The sequence below is a fragment of the Oncorhynchus gorbuscha genome, unplaced genomic scaffold, assembly GCF_021184085.1.
Source record: "Oncorhynchus gorbuscha isolate QuinsamMale2020 ecotype Even-year unplaced genomic scaffold, OgorEven_v1.0 Un_scaffold_831, whole genome shotgun sequence".
Classification (NCBI taxonomy): domain Eukaryota; kingdom Metazoa; phylum Chordata; class Actinopteri; order Salmoniformes; family Salmonidae; genus Oncorhynchus; species Oncorhynchus gorbuscha.
This window is the reverse complement of record NW_025745830.1, coordinates 208,441-226,935: the sequence shown is the minus strand read 5'-3', so window position 1 is coordinate 226,935 and position 18,495 is coordinate 208,441. Positions and strand designations below refer to the sequence as shown.

Here is an 18,495-nt window from a genome sequence, read left to right as displayed (position 1 = left end):
GTTGTAGAGGATGTGAGTTGATGGTCACTAGACTCCATGATTTCCAGTGTTGTGGTTGTAGAGGATGTGAGTTGATGGTCACTAGACTCCATGATTTCCAGTGTTGTGGTTGTAGAGGATGTGAGTTGATGGTCACTAGACTCCATGATTTCCAGTGTTGTGGTTGTAGAGGATGTGAGTTGATGGTCACTGAGACTCCATGATTTCAAGTGTTGTGGTTTTACAGGATGTGAGTTGATGGTCACTAGACTCCATGATTTCAAGTGTTGTGGTTTTACAGGATGTGAGGAGGGTTGTACAGGATGTGAGGAGGGTTGTACAGGATGTAACACTGTGATCTGTAACACTGATCTGTAACAGCTGTGATCTGTAACGGCTGTGATCTGTAACGGCTGTGATCTGTAACGGCTGTGATCTGTAACGGCTGTGATCTGTAGCGGCTGTGATCTGTAACACTGTGATCTGTAACACTGTGATCTGTAACACTGTGATCTGTAGCGGCTGTGATCTGTAACACTGTGATCTGTAACACTGTGATCTGTAACGGCTGTGATCTGTAGCGGCTGTGATCTGTAGCGGCTGTGATCTGTAACGGCTGTGATCTGTAGCGGCTGTGATCTGTAGCGGCTGTGATCTGTAGCGGCTGTGATCTGTAGCGGCTGTGATCCGTAACACTGTGATCCGTAACACTGATCCGTAACACTGTGATCCGTAACACTGTGATCCGTAACACTGTGATCCGTAACACTGTGATCCGTAACACTGTGACCCGTAACACTGTGACCCGTAACACTGTGACCCGTAACACTGTGATCTGTAACACTGTGATCTGTAACACTGTGATCTGTAACACTGTGATCTGTAACACTGTGATCTGTAACACTGTGATCTGTAACACTGTGATCTGTAACACTGTGATCTGTAACACTGTGATCTGTAACACTGTGATCTGTAACACTGTGATCTGTAACACTGTGATCTGTAACACTGTGATCTGTAACACTGTGATCTGTAACACTGTGATCTGTAACACTGTGATCTGCAACACTGTGATCTGCAACTGTGATCTGTAACACTGTGATCTGTAACACTGTGATCTGTAACACTGTGATCTGTAGCCTCTGTGATCTGTAGCCGCTGTGAAATCCTACGAGCCTCTCAGCCGGTGTTTACAGAACATTTGGTGCTGTGTCATTATGATATAACAGCCTTCTCAGAGAAGAGGCCGAAGTTGGACATTTTCTCCGTTACTATCAACCATTTCTCTCTTCATTTTTTGTTTTGTTTTGTTGACCTGGAAATTCCCTTTTAAATGTTATGACAACATTATCGCAAAGTTAGCACAACAACCTTAACGCAACCAAAACACCACAATCGTACAATATAAACACACCACATAAATGATCACAACGTCAATACAACATCTGAGTCCCCAACAGCACCTCTGAGAGAAATACAAATTGTGACCAAAGTTACTGAACAATCAATACACAGTGGATAACCCAGGGTAACACAGGGTAACCCAGGATAAATCAGGGTAACCCAGGATAACCCAGGATAAATCAGGGTAACCCAGAATAACCCAGGATAAATCAGGATAAATCAGGATAAATCAGGGTAACCCAGGGTAACACAGGATAAATCAGGGTAACCCAGGGTAACCCAGGATAAATCAGGGTAACACAGGGTAACCCAGGATAAATCAGGGTAACCCAGGATAACCCAGGATAAATCAGGGTAACACAGGGTAACCCAGGATAAATCAGGGTAACACAGGGTAACCCAGGATAAATCAGGGTAACACAGGATAACCCAGGATAAATCAGGGTAACACAGGATAACCCAGGATAACCCAGGATAAATCAGGATAACACAGGATAACCCAGGATAAATCAGGATAACCCAGGATAACCCAGGATAAATCAGGGTAACCCAGGATAAATCAGGGTAACCCAGGATAAATCAGGGTAACCCAGGATAAATCAGGGTAACAGGATAAATCAGGGTAACCCAGGATAAATCAGGGTAACCCAGGATAAATCAGGGTAACCCAGATAAATCAGGGTAACCCAGGATAAATCAGGGTAACCCAGAATAAATCAGGATAACCCAGGATAAATCAGGGTAACCCAGGATAAATCAGGGTAACTCCAGGATAACCCTGCTGAACCCTGTAACACACAGAGACCATCATGATTTATTTTAGAGACCAGGATGTTACTGTGTAACAGGACCAGGATGTTACTGAACTCCTCTGTGACACACGGACCAGGATGCTGTTGAACCCATGTAACACACAGGACCAGGATGTTACTGGACCTCTAACACAGCACAGAGATCACATGTTGCTGAACCCTGTAACACACAGAGACCAGGATGTTACTGAACCCTGTAACACACAGAGACCAGGATGTTACTGAACCCTGTAACACACAGAGACCAGGATGTTACTGAACCCTGTAACACACAGAGACCAGGATGTTACTGAACCCTGTAACACACAGAGACCAGGATGTTACTGAACCCTGTAACACACAGAGACCAGGATGTTACTGAACCCTGTAACACACAGAGACCAGGATGTTACTGAACCCTGTAACACACACAGAGACCAGGATGTTACTGAACCCTGTAACACACAGAGACCAGGATGTTACTGAACCCTGTAACACACAGAGACCAGGATGTTACTGAACCCTGTAACACACAGAGACCAGGATGTTACTGAACCCTGTAACACACAGAGACCAGGATGTTACTGAACCCTGTAACACACAGAGACCAGGATGTTACTGAACCCTGTAACACACAGAGACCAGGATGTTACTGAACCCTGTAACACACAGAGACCAGGATGTTACTGAACCCTGTAACACACAGAGACCAGGATGTTACTGAACCCTGTAACACACAGAGACCAGGATGTTACTGAACCCTGTAACACACAGAGACCAGGATGTTACTGAACCCTGTAACACACAGAGACCAGGATGTTACTGAACCCTGTAACACACAGAGACCAGGATGTTACTGAACCCTGTAACACACAGAGACCAGGATGTTACTGAACCCTGTAACACACAGAGACCAGGATGTTACTGAACCCTGTAACACACAGAGACCAGGATGTTACTGAACCCTGTAACACACAGAGACCAGGATGTTACTGAACCCTGTAACACACAGAGACCAGGATGTTACTGAACCCTGTAACACACAGAGACCAGGATGTTACTGAACCCTGTAACACACAGAGACCAGGATGTTACTGAACCCTGTAACACACAGAGACCAGGATGTTACTGAACCCTGTAACACACAGAGACCAGGATGTTACTGAACCCTGTAACACACAGAGACCAGGATGTTACTGAACCCTGTAACACACAGAGACCAGGATGTTACTGAACCCTGTAACACACAGAGACCAGGATGTTACTGAACCCTGTAACACACAGAGACCAGGATGTTACTGAACCCTGTAACACACAGAGACCAGGATGTTACTGAACCCTGTAACACACAGAGACCAGGATGTTACTGAACCCTGTAACACACAGAGACCAGGATGTTACTGAACCCTGTAACACACAGAGACCAGGATGTTACTGAACCCTGTAACACACAGAGACCAGGATGTTACTGAACCCTGTAACACACAGAGACCAGGATGTTACTGAACCCTGTAACACACAGAGACCAGGATGTTACTGAACCCTGTAACACACAGAGACCAGGATGTTACTGAACCCTGTAACACACAGAGACCAGGATGTTACTGAACCCTGTAACACACAGAGACCAGGATGTTACTGAACCCTGTAACATACAGAGACCAGGATGTTACTGAACCCTGTAACACACAGAGACCAGGATGTTACTGAACCCTGTAACACACAGAGACCAGGATGTTACTGAACCCTGTAACACACAGAGACCAGGATGTTACTGAACCCTGTAACACACAGAGACCAGGATGTTACTGAACCCTGTAACACACAGAGACCAGGATGTTACTGAACCCTGTAACACACAGAGACCAGGATGTTACTGAACCCTGTAACACACAGAGACCAGGATGTTACTGAACCCTGTAACACACAGAGACCAGGATGTTACTGAACCCTGTAACACACAGAGACCAGGATGTTACTGAACCCTGTAACACACAGAGACCAGGATGTTACTGAACCCTGTAACACACAGAGACCAGGATGTTACTGAACCCTGTAACACACAGAGACCAGGATGTTACTGAACCCTGTAACACACAGAGACCAGGATGTTACTGAACCCTGTAACACACAGAGACCAGGATGTTACTGAACCCTGTAACACACAGAGACCAGGATGTTACTGAACCCTGTAACACACAGAGACCAGGATGTTACTGAACCCTGTAACACACAGAGACCAGGATGTTACTGAACCCTGTAACACACAGAGACCAGGATGTTACTGAACCCTGTAACACACAGAGACCAGGATGTTACTGAACCCTGTAACACACAGAGACCAGGATGTTACTGAACCCTGTAACACACAGAGACCAGGATGTTACTGAACCCTGTAACACACAGAGACCAGGATGTTACTGAACCCTGTAACACACAGAGACCAGGATGTTACTGAACCCTGTAACACAGAGAGACTGAACAACACACAGGATGTTACTGAACCCTGTAACACACAGAGACCAGGATGTTACTGAACCCTGTAACACACAGAGACCAGGATGTTACTGAACCCTGTAACACACAGAGACCAGGATGTTACTGAACCCTGTAACACACAGAGACCAGGATGTTACTGAACCCTGTAACACACAGAGACCAGGATGTTACTGAACCCTGTAACACACAGAGACCAGGATGTTACTGAACCCTGTAACACACAGAGACCAGGATGTTACTGAACCCTGTAACACAGAGACCAGGATGTTACTGAACCCTGTAACACACAGAGACCAGGATGTTACCCTGTAACACACAGAGACCAGGATGTTACTGAACCCTGTAACACACAGAGACCAGGATGTTACTGAACCCTGTAACACACAGAGACCAGGATGTTACTGAACCCTGTAACACACAGAGACCAGGATGTTACTGAACCCTGTAACACACAGAGACCAGGATGTTACTGAACCCTGTAACACAGAGACCAGGATGTTACTGAACCCTGTAACACACAGAGACCAGGATGTTACTGAACCCTGTAACATAGAGACCAGGATGTTACTGAACCCTGTAACACACAGAGACCAGGATGTTACTGAACCCTGTAACACAGAGACCAGGATGTTACTGAACCCTGTAACACACAGAGACCAGGATGTTACTGAACCCTGTAACACACAGAGACCAGGATGTTACTGAACCCTGTAACACACAGAGACCAGGATGTTACTGAACCCTGTAACATAGAGACCAGGATGTTACTGAACCCTGTAACACACAGAGACCAGGATGTTACTGAACCCTGTAACACACAGAGACCAGGATGTTACTGAACCCTGTAACACACAGAGACCAGGATGTTACTGAACCCTGTAACACACAGAGACCAGGATGTTACTGAACCCTGTAACATACAGAGACCAGGATGTTACTGAACCCTGTAACACACAGAGACCAGGATGTTACTGAACCCTGTAACAGACCAGGATGTTAGAGAGAGACCAGGATGTTACTGAACCCTGTAACATACAGAGACCAGGATGTTACTGAACCCTGTAACACACAGAGACCAGGATGTTACTGAACCCTGTAACACACAGAGACCAGGATGTTACTGAACCCTGTAACACACAGAGAGACCAGGATGTTACTGAACCCTGTAACACACAGAGACCAGGATGTTACTGAACCCTGTAACACAGAGAGGATGTTACTGAACCCTGTAACATAGGAGACCAGGATGTTACTGAACCCTGTAACACACAGAGACCAGGATGTTACTGAACCCTGTAACACACAGAGAGACCAGGATGTTACTGAACCCTGTAACACACAGAGAGACCAGGATGTTACTGAACCCTGTAACACACAGAGAGACCAGGATGTTACTGAACCCTGTAACACACAGAGACCAGGATGTTACCAGGATGTTACTGAACCCTGTAACACACAGAGAGACCAGGATGTTACTGAACCCTGTAACACACAGAGACCAGGATGTTACTGAACCCTGTAACACACAGAGACCAGGATATTACTCAACCCTGTAACACATAGAGAGACCAGGATGTTACTGAACCCTGTAACATAGAGAGACCAGGATGTTACTGAACCCTGTAACATACAGAGACCAGGATGTTACTGAACCCTGTAACATAGAGAGACCAGGATGTTACTGAACCCTGTAACATAGAGAGACCAGGATGTTACTGAACCCTGTAACACACAGAGACCAGGATGTTACTGAACCCTGTAACATAGAGAGAGACCAGGATGTTACTGAACGCTGTAACATACAGAGACCAGGATGTTACTGAACCCTGTAACATACAGAGACCAGGATGTTACTGAACCCTGTAACACACAGAGAGACCAGGATGTTACTGAACCCTGTAACACACAGAGAGACCAGGATGTTACTGAACCCTGTAACACACAGAGACCAGGATGTTACTGAACCCTGTAACACACAGAGAGGCCAGGATGTTACTGAACCCTGTAACACACAGAGACCAGGATGTTACTGAACCCTGTAACATACAGAGACCAGGATGTTACTGAACCCTGTAACACACAGAGACCAGGATGTTACTGAACCCTGTAACACACAGAGACCAGGATGTTACTGAACCCTGTAACATAGAGAGACCAGGATGTTACTGAACCCTGTAACATAGAGAGACCAGGATGTTACTGAACCCTGTAACATAGAGAGACCAGGATGTTACTGAACCCTGTAACACACAGAGACCAGGATGTTACTGAACCCTGTAACACACAGAGACCAGGATGTTACTGAACCCTGTAACATACAGAGACCAGGATGTTACTGAACCCTGTAACACAGAGACCAGGATGTTACTGAACCCTGTAACACACAGAGACCAGGATGTTACTGAACCCTGTAACACACAGAGACCAGGATGTTACTGAACCCTGTAACACACAGAGACCAGAATGTTACTGAACCCTGTAACATACAGAGAGACCAGGATGTTACTGAACCCTGTAACATACAGAGAGACCAGGATGTTACTGAACCCTGTAACACAGAGACCAGGATGTTACTGAACCCTGTAACACAGAGAGGCCAGGATGTTACTGAACCCTGTAACACAGAGAGACCAGGATGTTACTGAACCCTGTAACACACAGAGAGACCAGGATGTTACTGAACCCTGTAACACACAGAGAGACCAGGATGTTACTGAACCCTGTAACACACAGAGAGACCAGGATGTTACTGAACCCTGTAACACACAGAGAGACCAGGTGTGTGTGTGTGTGTGTGTGTGTGTGTGTGTGTGTGTGTGTGTGTGTGTGTGTGTGTGTGTGTGTGTGTGTGTGTGTGTGTGTGTGTGTGTGTGTGTGTGTGTGTGTACCTGGGGTCTTGTTGAGAGCGGAAGCCCCTGCCATCCTCTAGTTTGGTACCCAGGGTAGCAGTGAGATATCTCAGGTCAAATAACAGCTGTAGAGACCTGTTCTGAGTCATAGGGAACAGACAGTCCTGGAGAGAGAGAGAGAGAGGGGGGAAGGGGAGAGAGGGGGGAAGGGGAGAGAGGGGGGATGTTCATCTCTTTAGGATGACAACTCATTTCATTGTCCAGGTGTGCTCTATGATTACAGTGTCAGCCCTGTGTGTTCCCTTGTCCTGCGCTGTGTGTGTGTGTGTGTTCCCTTGTCCTGCGCTGTGTGTGTGTGTGTTCCCTTGTCCTGCGCTGTGTGTGTGTGTGTGTTCCCTTGTCCTGCGCTGTGTGTGTGTGTGTGTGTGTGTGTGTTACCTTGTCCTGCGCTGTGTGTGTGTTACCTTGTCCTGCCCTGTGTGTGTGTTACCTTGTCCTGCCCTGTGTGTGTGTTACCTTGTCCTGCCCTGTGTGTGTTTACCTTGTCCTGCCCTGTGTGTGTGTTACCTTGTCCTGTCCTGTGTGTGTGTTACCTTGTCCTGCCCTGTGTGTGTTACCTTGTCCTGCGCTGTGTGTGTTACCTTGTCCTGCCCTGTGTGTGTGTTACCTTGTCCTGCCCTGTGTGTGTGTTACCTTGTCCTGCCCTGTGTGTGTGTTACCTTGTCCTGCCCTGTGTGTGTGTTACCTTGTCCTGTCCTGTGTGTGTGTTACCTTGTCCTGCCCTGTGTGTCTGTTACCTTGTCCTGCCCTGTGTGTGTTACCTTGTCCTGCGCTGTGTGTGTGTTACCTTGTCCTGCGCTGTGTGTGTGTTACCTTGTCCTGCCCTGTGTGTGTGTTACCTTGTCCTGCCCTGTGTGTGTGTTACCTTGTCCTGCGCTGTGTGTGTGTTACCTTGTCCTGCGCTGTGTGTGTGTTACCTTGTCCTGCCCTGTGTGTGTGTTACCTTGTCCTGCCCTGTGTGTGTGTTACCTTGTCCTGTCCTGTGTGTGTGTTACCTTGTCCTGCGCTGTGTGTGTGTTACCTTGTCCTGCGCTGTGTGTGTGTTACCTTGTCCTGCGCTGTGTGTGTGTTACCTTGTCCTGCGCTGTGTGTGTGTGTGTTACCTTGTCCTGCGCTGTGTGTGTGTGTGTTACCTTGTCCTGCGCTGTGTGTGTGTGTGTTACCTTGTCCTGCGCTGTGTGTGTGTGTGTTACCTTGTCCTGCGCTGTGTGTGTGTGTGTTACCTTGTCCTGCGCTGTGTGTGTGTGTGTTACCTTGTCCTGCGCTGTGTGTGTGTGTGTTACCTTGTCCTGCGCTGTGTGTGTGTGTGTTACCTTGTCCTGCGCTGTGTGTGTGTGTTACCTTGTCCTGCGCTGTGTGTGTGTTACCTTGTCCTGCGCTGTGTGTATGAGGTTCTGGTACTGGTGCAGCACCAGGTCCATACAGCCTTGTAGTAATTCCTGTAGGGTGGGGCGGGGCACAGCATGACCCCTACACCATTCACCTCCAGACACAGGTGGAACAGCAGAGACTGGACAAACCACGACGGCTATGGAGGGGGGAGGGGAGAGAGGAGGGAGGGGAGAGGTGGTGGGGGGAGACAGAGACACAGAGAGAGATAATATTGCAGCATCTCAGTGTTAATTTTCTATTTGAAAATCCTTTCTCCTCTCTGTGAGACACTACTGGTCAGGTCCTGCTGAGCTGAGCTGAGCGATGATGTCATAACATCACTCTTACCTGGACGGGAAGTCTGATCCTGGAGGTGACGCTGCTCCCTGACTCCGCCTCTTCCTGGATCTCTAGCTCCTCCCAGTTGGTGGCGTTTGCTAGGATAGCCCCGGCAGACTCTGCGTGCAGCGAGGTCGCAAACCGACCCACCAGCGCCTGGGGGGGGGGGGAGAAAGAGAGAGACCAGGGGGTAAGGTAATAAAAGACATGACATCAAAGGAAGGATGGCTCGGCCTAAACTGACTGGGTTGTGATTTCATTTCAAACTGATTGTTGGAAGTTTGTCTGACATTCTTAGACAACAAAACTCTGTTTGTATCAAGCCTCCCAGAGAGCTGGTCTAGGATCAGGTCCCCCCTGTCCATGTAATCTAATAGGACCAGTATTCAGTTATAGAGCTGGTCTAGGATCAGGTCCCCCTGTCCATGTAATCTAATAGGACCAGTATTCAGTCATAGAGCTGGTCTAGGATCAGGTCCCCCTGTCCATGCATTTCATTTGAATCTAAAAGGCTAAACTGATCCTAGAGCCCCACTCCAACTCTGAGATGTTTAAACAGCCCCAGAAAATGTCTGACAAACTTTGATTTAGTGGTGAACTATCCCTCCATGTAACCCCCTCACCTTAGAGAGGGCGGAGCTCCATATCCGATATGCTTCCATACTGACAACCAGAAGCTCCTCTTTCAGACACGCCCACTTGGCCTGGGCGGGGCTAACCTCTGTCGCCTTGGCAGCCGCCTTCCCCAACTTCCTGCTTTGGCGGGGTGTTCCCTTGGTAACAGGGTCAGCTGCAGCACAGCCCTGTTTACCCAGGATGCACTGCCTGAGGTTGGGGCAGAGCTTGCTGAGGGACTGACAGAGGCGGGCCATGAAGAGCACCGAGCTGAGACGGGCTGGGCCGGGGGAGGAGTCAACAGGTGAGGCCGCCTCCAGTTTAGAGCGCACGCAGGTGATGATGTCACGTACGCATGCCAGACAGCGTTCACGTAGGGTCTCCTCTACCGCCACGGCGTCTGTGAACCGGTCGAAGGATGAGACGGTACCGGAACCAGAACTGGACCCAGAACCGAGGCCTATAGTGAAGGAGACGGAGGGGACCTGGGGATCTGTGGATGAAGAGGAGGAGAAGGAAGAGGTAGAGGGGGAGGAAGAGAGAGAGGTGGAGGAGATGGTAAAGGGGGAGGAGGAGATGGAGGAGATGGAGGAGGTGGTAGAAGGGGAGGAGGAGATGGAGGAAGTGGTAGAGGGGGAGGAAGTGGAGATGGAGGAGGTGGTAGAGGGGGAGGAAGTGGAGATGGAGGAGGTGGTAGAGGGGGAGGAGGAGATGGTAGAGGGGGAGGAGGAAGAGGAGATGGAGGAGGAGATGGAGATGGTAGAGGGGGAGGAGGAGATGGAGGAGGTGGTAGAGGGGGAGGTAGAGGTAGTAGTAGAGGTGGGAGGTGGAGGAGGAGATAGAGGAGGTGGTAGAGGAGGAAGAGGAGGTTGTAGTAGAGGGGAGGTGGAAGAGGAGATGGAGGAGGTGGTAGAGAGGGAGGTGGAGGAGGTGGTATAGGGGGAGGTGGAGGAGGAGATGGTAGAGGAGGAGGAGAAGGAGGTAGAGGGAGAGAAGGAGGAGGTCAGGGAGGGGGAGAAGGAATAGGAGGTAGAGAAGGAGGAAGAGGAGATGGAGGTAGTAGAGAGGGAGGAAATAGTAGAGGTGGAGGAGGTATAGGAGGAAGTAGAGGGGAAGGGGAGGTTGAGGTGGAGATGGAGGAGGTAGAGGAGGAAGTAGAGGGGGAGGAGGAGGTAGAGGTAGAGAAGATGGTATAGGGGGTGGAGGAGGAAGTAGAGGGGGAGGAGGTAGAGAAGATGGTATAGGGGGTGGAGGAGGAAGTAGAGGGGGAGGAGGTAGAGAAGATGGTATAGGGGGGTGGAGGAGGAAGTAGAGGGGGAGGAGGAGGTAGAGGTAGAGAAGATGGTATAGGGGGGTGGAGGAGGAAGTAGATGGGGAGGAGGTAGAGTGGAGGAAGGAGACGGAGGAGAACCTCTGGTCAAAAGGAGTCCACTATAATGAGAAGAGAGTTTGAGATGCAGTCGATATTGATGACTTCATGTTAAGTATTTCACCTTAGTTCACATTACATTATCATTAGACCAGGTCTCCCTGGGACAATAACGTAATGGGACCTCCTGTAGAAATAAAGTCCAAGAATCCATCTGTCTCATCAGAGGACAGGTAATCCATCTGTCTCCCTACCTGTGTTATCAGAGGACAGGTAATCCATCTGTCTCCCTGCCTGTGTTAACACAGGACAGGTAATCCATCTGTCTCCCTACCTGTTTTACCAGAGGACAGGTAATCCATCTGTCTCCCTACCTGTTTTACCAGAGGACAGGTAATCCATCTGTCTCCCTACCTGTGTTATCAGAGGACAGGTAATCCATCTGTCTCCCTGCCTGTGTTAACACAGGACAGGTAATCCATCTGTCTCCCTACCTGTTTTACCAGAGGACAGGTAATCCATCTGTCTCCCTACCTGTTTTACCAGAGGACAGGTAATCCATCTGTCTCCCTACCTGTGTTATCAGAGGACAGGTAATCCATCTGTCTACCTACCTGTGTTATCAGAGGACAGGTAATCCATCTGTCTCCCTACCTGTGTTATCAGAGGACAGGTAATCCATCTGTCTCCCTACCTGTTTTACCAGAGGACAGGTAATCCATCTGTCTCCCTACCTGTGTTATCAGAGGACAGGTAATCCATCTGTCTCCCTACCTGTTTTACCAGAGGACAGGTAATCCATCTGTCTCCCTACCTGTTTTACCAGAGGACAGGTAATCCATCTGTCTCCCTACCTGTGTTATCAGAGGACAGGTAATCCATCTGTCTCCCTACCTGTGTTATCAGAGGACAGGTAATCCATCTGTCTCCCTACCTGTGATATCAGAGGGCAGGTAATCCATCTGTCTCCCTACCTGTGTTATCAGAGGACAGGTAATCCATCTGTCTCCCTACCTGTTTTACCAGAGGACAGGTAATCCATCTGTCTCCCTACCTGTGTTACCAGAGGACAGGTAATCCATCTGTCTCCCTACCTGTGTTACCAGAGGACAGGTAATCCATCTGCATCACCCTACCTGTGTTACCAGAGGACAGGTAATCCATCTGCATCACCCTACCTGTGTTACCAGAGGACAGGTAATCCATCTGTCTCCCTACCTGTGTTATCAGAGGACAGGTAATCCATCTGTCTACCTACCTGTGTTATCAGAGGACAGGTAATCCATCTGTCTCCCTACCTGTGTTATCAGAGGACAGGTAATCCATCTGTCTCCCTACCTGTGTTATCAGAGGACAGGTAATCCATCTGTCTCCCTACCTGTGTTATCAGAGGACAGGTAATCCATCTGTCTCCCTACCTGTTTTACCAGAGGACAGGTAATCCATCTGTCTCCCTACCTGTTTTACCAGAGGACAGGTAATCCATCTGTCTCCCTACCTGTTTTACCAGAGGACAGGTAATCCATCTGTCTCCCTACCTGTTTTACCAGAGGACAGGTAATCCATCTGTCTCCCTACCTGTGTTATCAGAGGACAGGTAATCCATCTGTCTCCCTACCTGTGTTATCAGAGGACAGGTAATCCATCTGTCTCCCTACCTGTGATATCAGAGGGCAGGTAATCCATCTGTCTCCCTACCTGTGTTATCAGAGGACAGGTAATCCATCTGTCTCCCTACCTGTTTTACCAGAGGACAGGTAATCCATCTGTCTCCCTACCTGTGTTACCAGAGGACAGGTAATCCATCTGTCTCCCTACCTGTGTTACCAGAGGACAGGTAATCCATCTGCATCACCCTACCTGTGTTACCAGAGGACAGGTAATCCATCCGTCTCCCTACCTGTGTTACCAGAGGACAGGTAATCCATCCGTCTCCCTACCTGTGTTACCAGAGGACAGGTAATCCATCCGTCTCCCTACCTGTGTTACCAGAGGACAGGTAATCCATCCGTCTCCCTACCTGTGTTACCAGAGGACAGGTAATCCATCCGTCTCCCTACCTGTGTTACCAGAGGACAGGTAATCCATCTGTCTCCCTACCTGTGTTATCAAAGGACAGGTAATCCATCTGTCTCCCTACCTGTGTTATCAGAGGACAGGTAATCCATCTGTCTCCCTACCTGTGTTATCAGAGGACAGGTAATCCATCTGTCTACCTACCTGTGTTACCAGAGGACAGGTAATCCATCTGTCTCCCTACCTGTGTTATCAAAGGACAGGTAATCCATCTGTCTCCCTACCTGTGTTATCAGAGGACAGGTAATCCATCTGTCTCCCTACCTGTGTTACCAGAGGACAGGTAATCCATCTGTCTCCCTACCTGTGTTATCAGAGGACAGGTAATCCATCTGTCTCCCTACCTGTGTTATCAGAGGACAGGTAATCCATCTGTCTCCCTACCGGTGTTATCAGAGGACAGGTAATCCATCTGTCTCCCTACCTGTGTTATCAGAGGGCAGGTAGTGCTGCAGGTCATCCAGTCTGTCTCTGAGAGCAGCATCCAGTGATGAACAGAAGATCTGGACACAGGGTGTCAGGGCCTGAGTCTTCATGGCCAGGCCGCTCCGGTGCTGTGGCCCCCGTTGGGATACACTGACCCAGGCCGCGTCGCTCAGTAGATCCCCCTGGGCCTCGGACCACAGGAAGGAGGCCACGTCTGCCTCGTAGAGAGCACCTCGGCTGGGGAGGGGAGGGCTGGAGCCCGGTGGACCGGGGCCTGGAGGGGTGGGATGGCCCTCTAGATCTCGAAGGGCAGAGGAGAGGAGCTGTCTGCAGCTGGTGGAGATAGTCTCTGTACCCTCCTGGGTGATCGCCTGAGGGAGAGAATGGAAGAAGAGGGGGAGATGGAGAACGGGAGAATTAAGGGAGCAGAAGAGAGAGAGAGAGAGAGAGAGAGAGAGAGAGAGAGAGAGAGAGAGAGAGAGAGAGAGAGAGAGAGAGAGAGAGAGAGAGAGAGAGAGAGAGAGAGAGAGAGAGAGAGAGAGAGAGAGAGAGAGAGAGAGAGAGAGAGAGAGAGAGAGAGAGAGAGAGAGAGAGAGAGAGAGAGAGAGAGAGAGAGAGAGCAGACACAGTGAGCAGATTATAACTATTCTGGAGAGGAGAATTAGTTTACTAGATAGCTAGAAGACAGAAGTCAGCTGTAGCTACTAGCTAGTTAAATCGGCAGGTTAAACCTGTTGTCCTGTTTCTAAAAGGTTCCCCACTGTCTGAATGGGAACAGCTCAATGTAATGAGAGGAGCAGGGCGTATGGAATACACACGCCTAGAGAATAATATTAACAACAACAGCTAAACTGTCAGCGCTCCTTTCTATTTTATAACATGGACACAGATTAGTCCTAGATTGAAAAGCCTGGTCAACAGAGATTCTCCATAGAAGGTGCTACTTCCTCCAGGAGGAACTCTAATGTGGTATACCTCACACTTCCTTCCAAGCGTCCACAATCAAAGCCCGGAGGACGAGGCCTGGGTCTCGTTAATCTAAACCTAGATTAAGACTAGCTTTAATCTGTGTTCTGGAAACAGGACCTGAGTGTAGCTAGTTACCTGCAGGCGTTGGAGGAAGAGCTGCTGTAGGAAGTCCTCCCACAGCGCTAGGGGGCGCTCTAACAGCCGCTGGCAGATGAAGCTCCAGTGTTGACTGATGGAGTCGGTGGAGAGGAGGTCCCACACAGCATCTCTGATGGAGGCTAGGCCCTTCAGACTGTTCACATAGACCAGCAGACTGCTGACACCATTACAGATGTCCTCCTTACAGCTGGGAGAAACAATACAACATGATAACAACCCTAACCAGACTGCCGACTCTGTTACAGCTGGGAGAAACAGTACAACATGATAACAACCCTAACCAGACTGCTGACTCTGTTACAGCTGGGAGAAACAATACAACATGATAACAACCCTAACCAGACTGCTTTGATTTGAGTCCTCTTCATTCACAGCATTTCCTTCACTCGGTCAACAAAACATTTTTCAAAAGTTGCCCAGTTAGGGGCAGGGATGGGGACAACTTCTGGTCACGTGCGGGGCTCTAGTTCATAACGTCTGTCAGTCAAAACCCAGACAGAGCTGTGAAGCACAGAGCCTGAGCTCTGATGTCATGTATAGCATGTTACTGTAGAGCCACTGAGCTCTGATGTCATGTATAGCATGTTACTGTAGAGCCACTGAGCTCTGATGTCATGTATAGCATGTTACTGAACAGACACTGAGCTCTGATGTCATGTATAGCATGTTACTGTACAGACACTGAGCTCTGATGTCATGTTACTGAACAGACACTGAGCTCTGATGTCATGTATAGCATGTTACTGAACAGACACTGAGCTCTGATGTCATGTATAGCATGTTACTGTACAGACACTGAGCTCTGATGTCATGTATAGCGTGTTACTGTACAGCCACTGAGCTCTGATGTCATGTATAGCATGTTACTGAACAGACACTGAGCTCTGATGTCATGTATAGCATGTTACTGAACAGACACTGAGCTCTGATGTCATGTATAGCATGTTACTGAACAGACACTGAGCTCTGATGTCATGTATAGCATGTTACTGAACAGACACTGAGCTCTGATGTCATGTATAGCATGTTACTGTACAGACACTGAGCTCTGATGTCATGTATAGCGTGTTACTGTACAGCCACTGAGCTCTGATGTCATGTATAGCATGTTACTGTACAGCCACTGAGCTCTGATGTCATGTATAGCATGTTACTGTACCGACACTGAGCTCTGATGTCATGTATAGCGTGTTACTGTACCGACACTGAGCTCTGATGTCATGTATAGCGTGTTACTGTACCGACACTGAGCTCTGATGTCATGTATAGCATGTTACTGTACCGACACTGAGCTCTGATGTCATGTATAGCATGTTACTGTACCGACACTGAGCTCTGATGTCATGTATAGCATGTTACTGTACCGACACTGAGCTCTGATGTCATGTATAGCATGTTACTGTACAGACACTGAGCTCTGATGTCATGTATAGCATGTTACTGAACAGACACTGAGCTCTGATGTCATGTATAGCATGTTACTGTAGAGCCACTGAGCTCTGATGTCATGTATAGCATGTTACTGTACAGCCACTGAGCTCTGATGTCATGTATAGCGTGTTACTGTAGAGCCACTGAGCTCTGATGTCATGTATAGCATGTTACTGTACAGACACTGAGCTCTGATGTCATGTATAGCATGTTACTGTACCGACACTGAGCTCTGATGTCATGTATAGCATGTTACTGTAGAGCCACTGAGCTCTGATGTCATGTATAGCATGTTACTGTACAGACACTGAGCTCTGATGTCATGTATAGCGTGTTACTGTAGAGCCACTGAGCTCTGATGTCATGTATAGCATGTTACTGTAGAGCCACTGAGCTCTGATGTCATGTATAGCATGTTACTGAACAGACACTGAGCTCTGATGTCATGTATAGCATGTTACTGTAGAGCCACTGAGCTCTGATGTCATGTATAGCATGTTACTGTAGAGCCACTGAGCTCTGATGTCATGTATAGCATGTTACTGTAGAGCCACTGAGCTCTGATGTCATGTATAGCATGTTACTGAACAGACACTGAGCTCTGATGTCATGTATAGCATGTTACTGTAGAGCCACTGAGCTCTGATGTCATGTATAGCATGTTACTGTAGAGCCACTGAGCTCTGATGTCATGTATAGCATGTTACTGTAGAGCCACTGAGCTCTGATGTCATGTATAGCATGTTACTGAACAGACACTGAGCTCTGATGTCATGTATAGCATGTTACTGTACAGCCACTGAGCTCTGATGTCATGTATAGCATGTTACTGTACCGACACTGAGCTCTGATGTCATGTTACTGAACAGACACTGAGCTCTGATGTCATGTATAGCATGTTACTGAACAGACACTGAGCTCTGATGTCATGTTACTGAACAGACACTGAGCTCTGATGTCATGTATAGCATGCTACCGTACAGACACTGAGCTCTGATGTCATGTTACTGTACAGACACTGAGCTCTGATGTCATGTTACTGTACAGACACTGAGCTCTGATGTCATGTTACTGTACAGACACTGAGCTCTGATGTCATGTATAGCATGTTACTGTACAGCCACTGAGCTCTGATGTCATGTATAGCGTGTTACTGTAGAGCCACTGAGCTCTGATGTCATGTATAGCATGTTACTGTACAGACACTGAGCTCTGATGTCATGTATAGCATGTTACTGTACCGACACTGAGCTCTGATGTCATGTATAGCATGTTACTGTACAGACACTGAGCTCTGATGTCATGTATAGCATGTTACTGTACAGACACTGAGCTCTGATGTCATGTATAGCATGTTACTGTAGAGCCACTGAGCTCTGATGTCATGTATAGCATGTTACTGTAGAGCCACTGAGCTCTGATGTCATGTATAGCATGTTACTGTAGAGCCACTGAGCTCTGATGTCATGTATAGCATGTTACTGAACAGACACTGAGCTCTGATGTCATGTATAGCATGTTACTGTACCGACACTGAGCTCTGATGTCATGTTACTGAACAGACACTGAGCTCTGATGTCATGTATAGCATGTTACTGAACAGACACTGAGCTCTGATGTCATGTATAGCATGTTACTGTACCGACACTGAGCTCTGATGTCATGTTACTGAACAGACACTGAGCTCTGATGTCATGTATAGCATGCTACCGTACAGACACTGAGCTCTGATGTCATGTTACTGTACAGACACTGAGCTCTGATGTCATGTTACTGTACAGACACTGAGCTCTGATGTCATGTTACTGTACAGACACTGAGCTCTGATGTCATGTATAGCATGTTACTGTACAGACACTGAGCTCTGATGTCATGTATAGCATGCTACCGTACAGACACTGAGCTCTGATGTCATGTTACTGTACAGACACTGAGCTCTGATGTCATGTTACTGTACAGACACTGAGCTCTGATGTCATGTTACTGTACAGACACTGAGCTCTGATGTCATGTATAGCATGTTACTGTACAGACACTGAGCTCTGATGTCATGTATAGCATGTTACTGTACAGACACTGAGCTCTGATGTCATGTTACTGTACAGACACTGAGCTCTGATGTCATGTTACTGTACAGACACTGAGCTCTGATGTCATG

At 48.0% G+C, this 18,495-nt stretch overlaps 1 protein-coding gene across 1 annotated transcript in view; it reads right to left on the bottom strand.

Annotated features, from left to right (window-relative positions):
- Window positions 1-274: 274 nt before the first annotated feature.
- LOC124020483 (conserved oligomeric Golgi complex subunit 1-like) overlaps window positions 275-18,495 on the bottom strand; it is a 31,995-nt gene continuing 13,774 nt past the window's right edge. Inside the window, 8 exon segments of the mRNA XM_046335731.1 lie at window positions 275-1,067; window positions 7,562-7,686; window positions 8,950-9,053; window positions 9,056-9,110; window positions 9,302-9,448; window positions 9,916-10,400; window positions 13,777-14,149; window positions 14,883-15,093. Coding sequence (XP_046191687.1) covers window positions 275-1,067; window positions 7,562-7,686; window positions 8,950-9,053; window positions 9,056-9,110; window positions 9,302-9,448; window positions 9,916-10,400; window positions 13,777-14,149; window positions 14,883-15,093 — 2,293 coding nt within the window.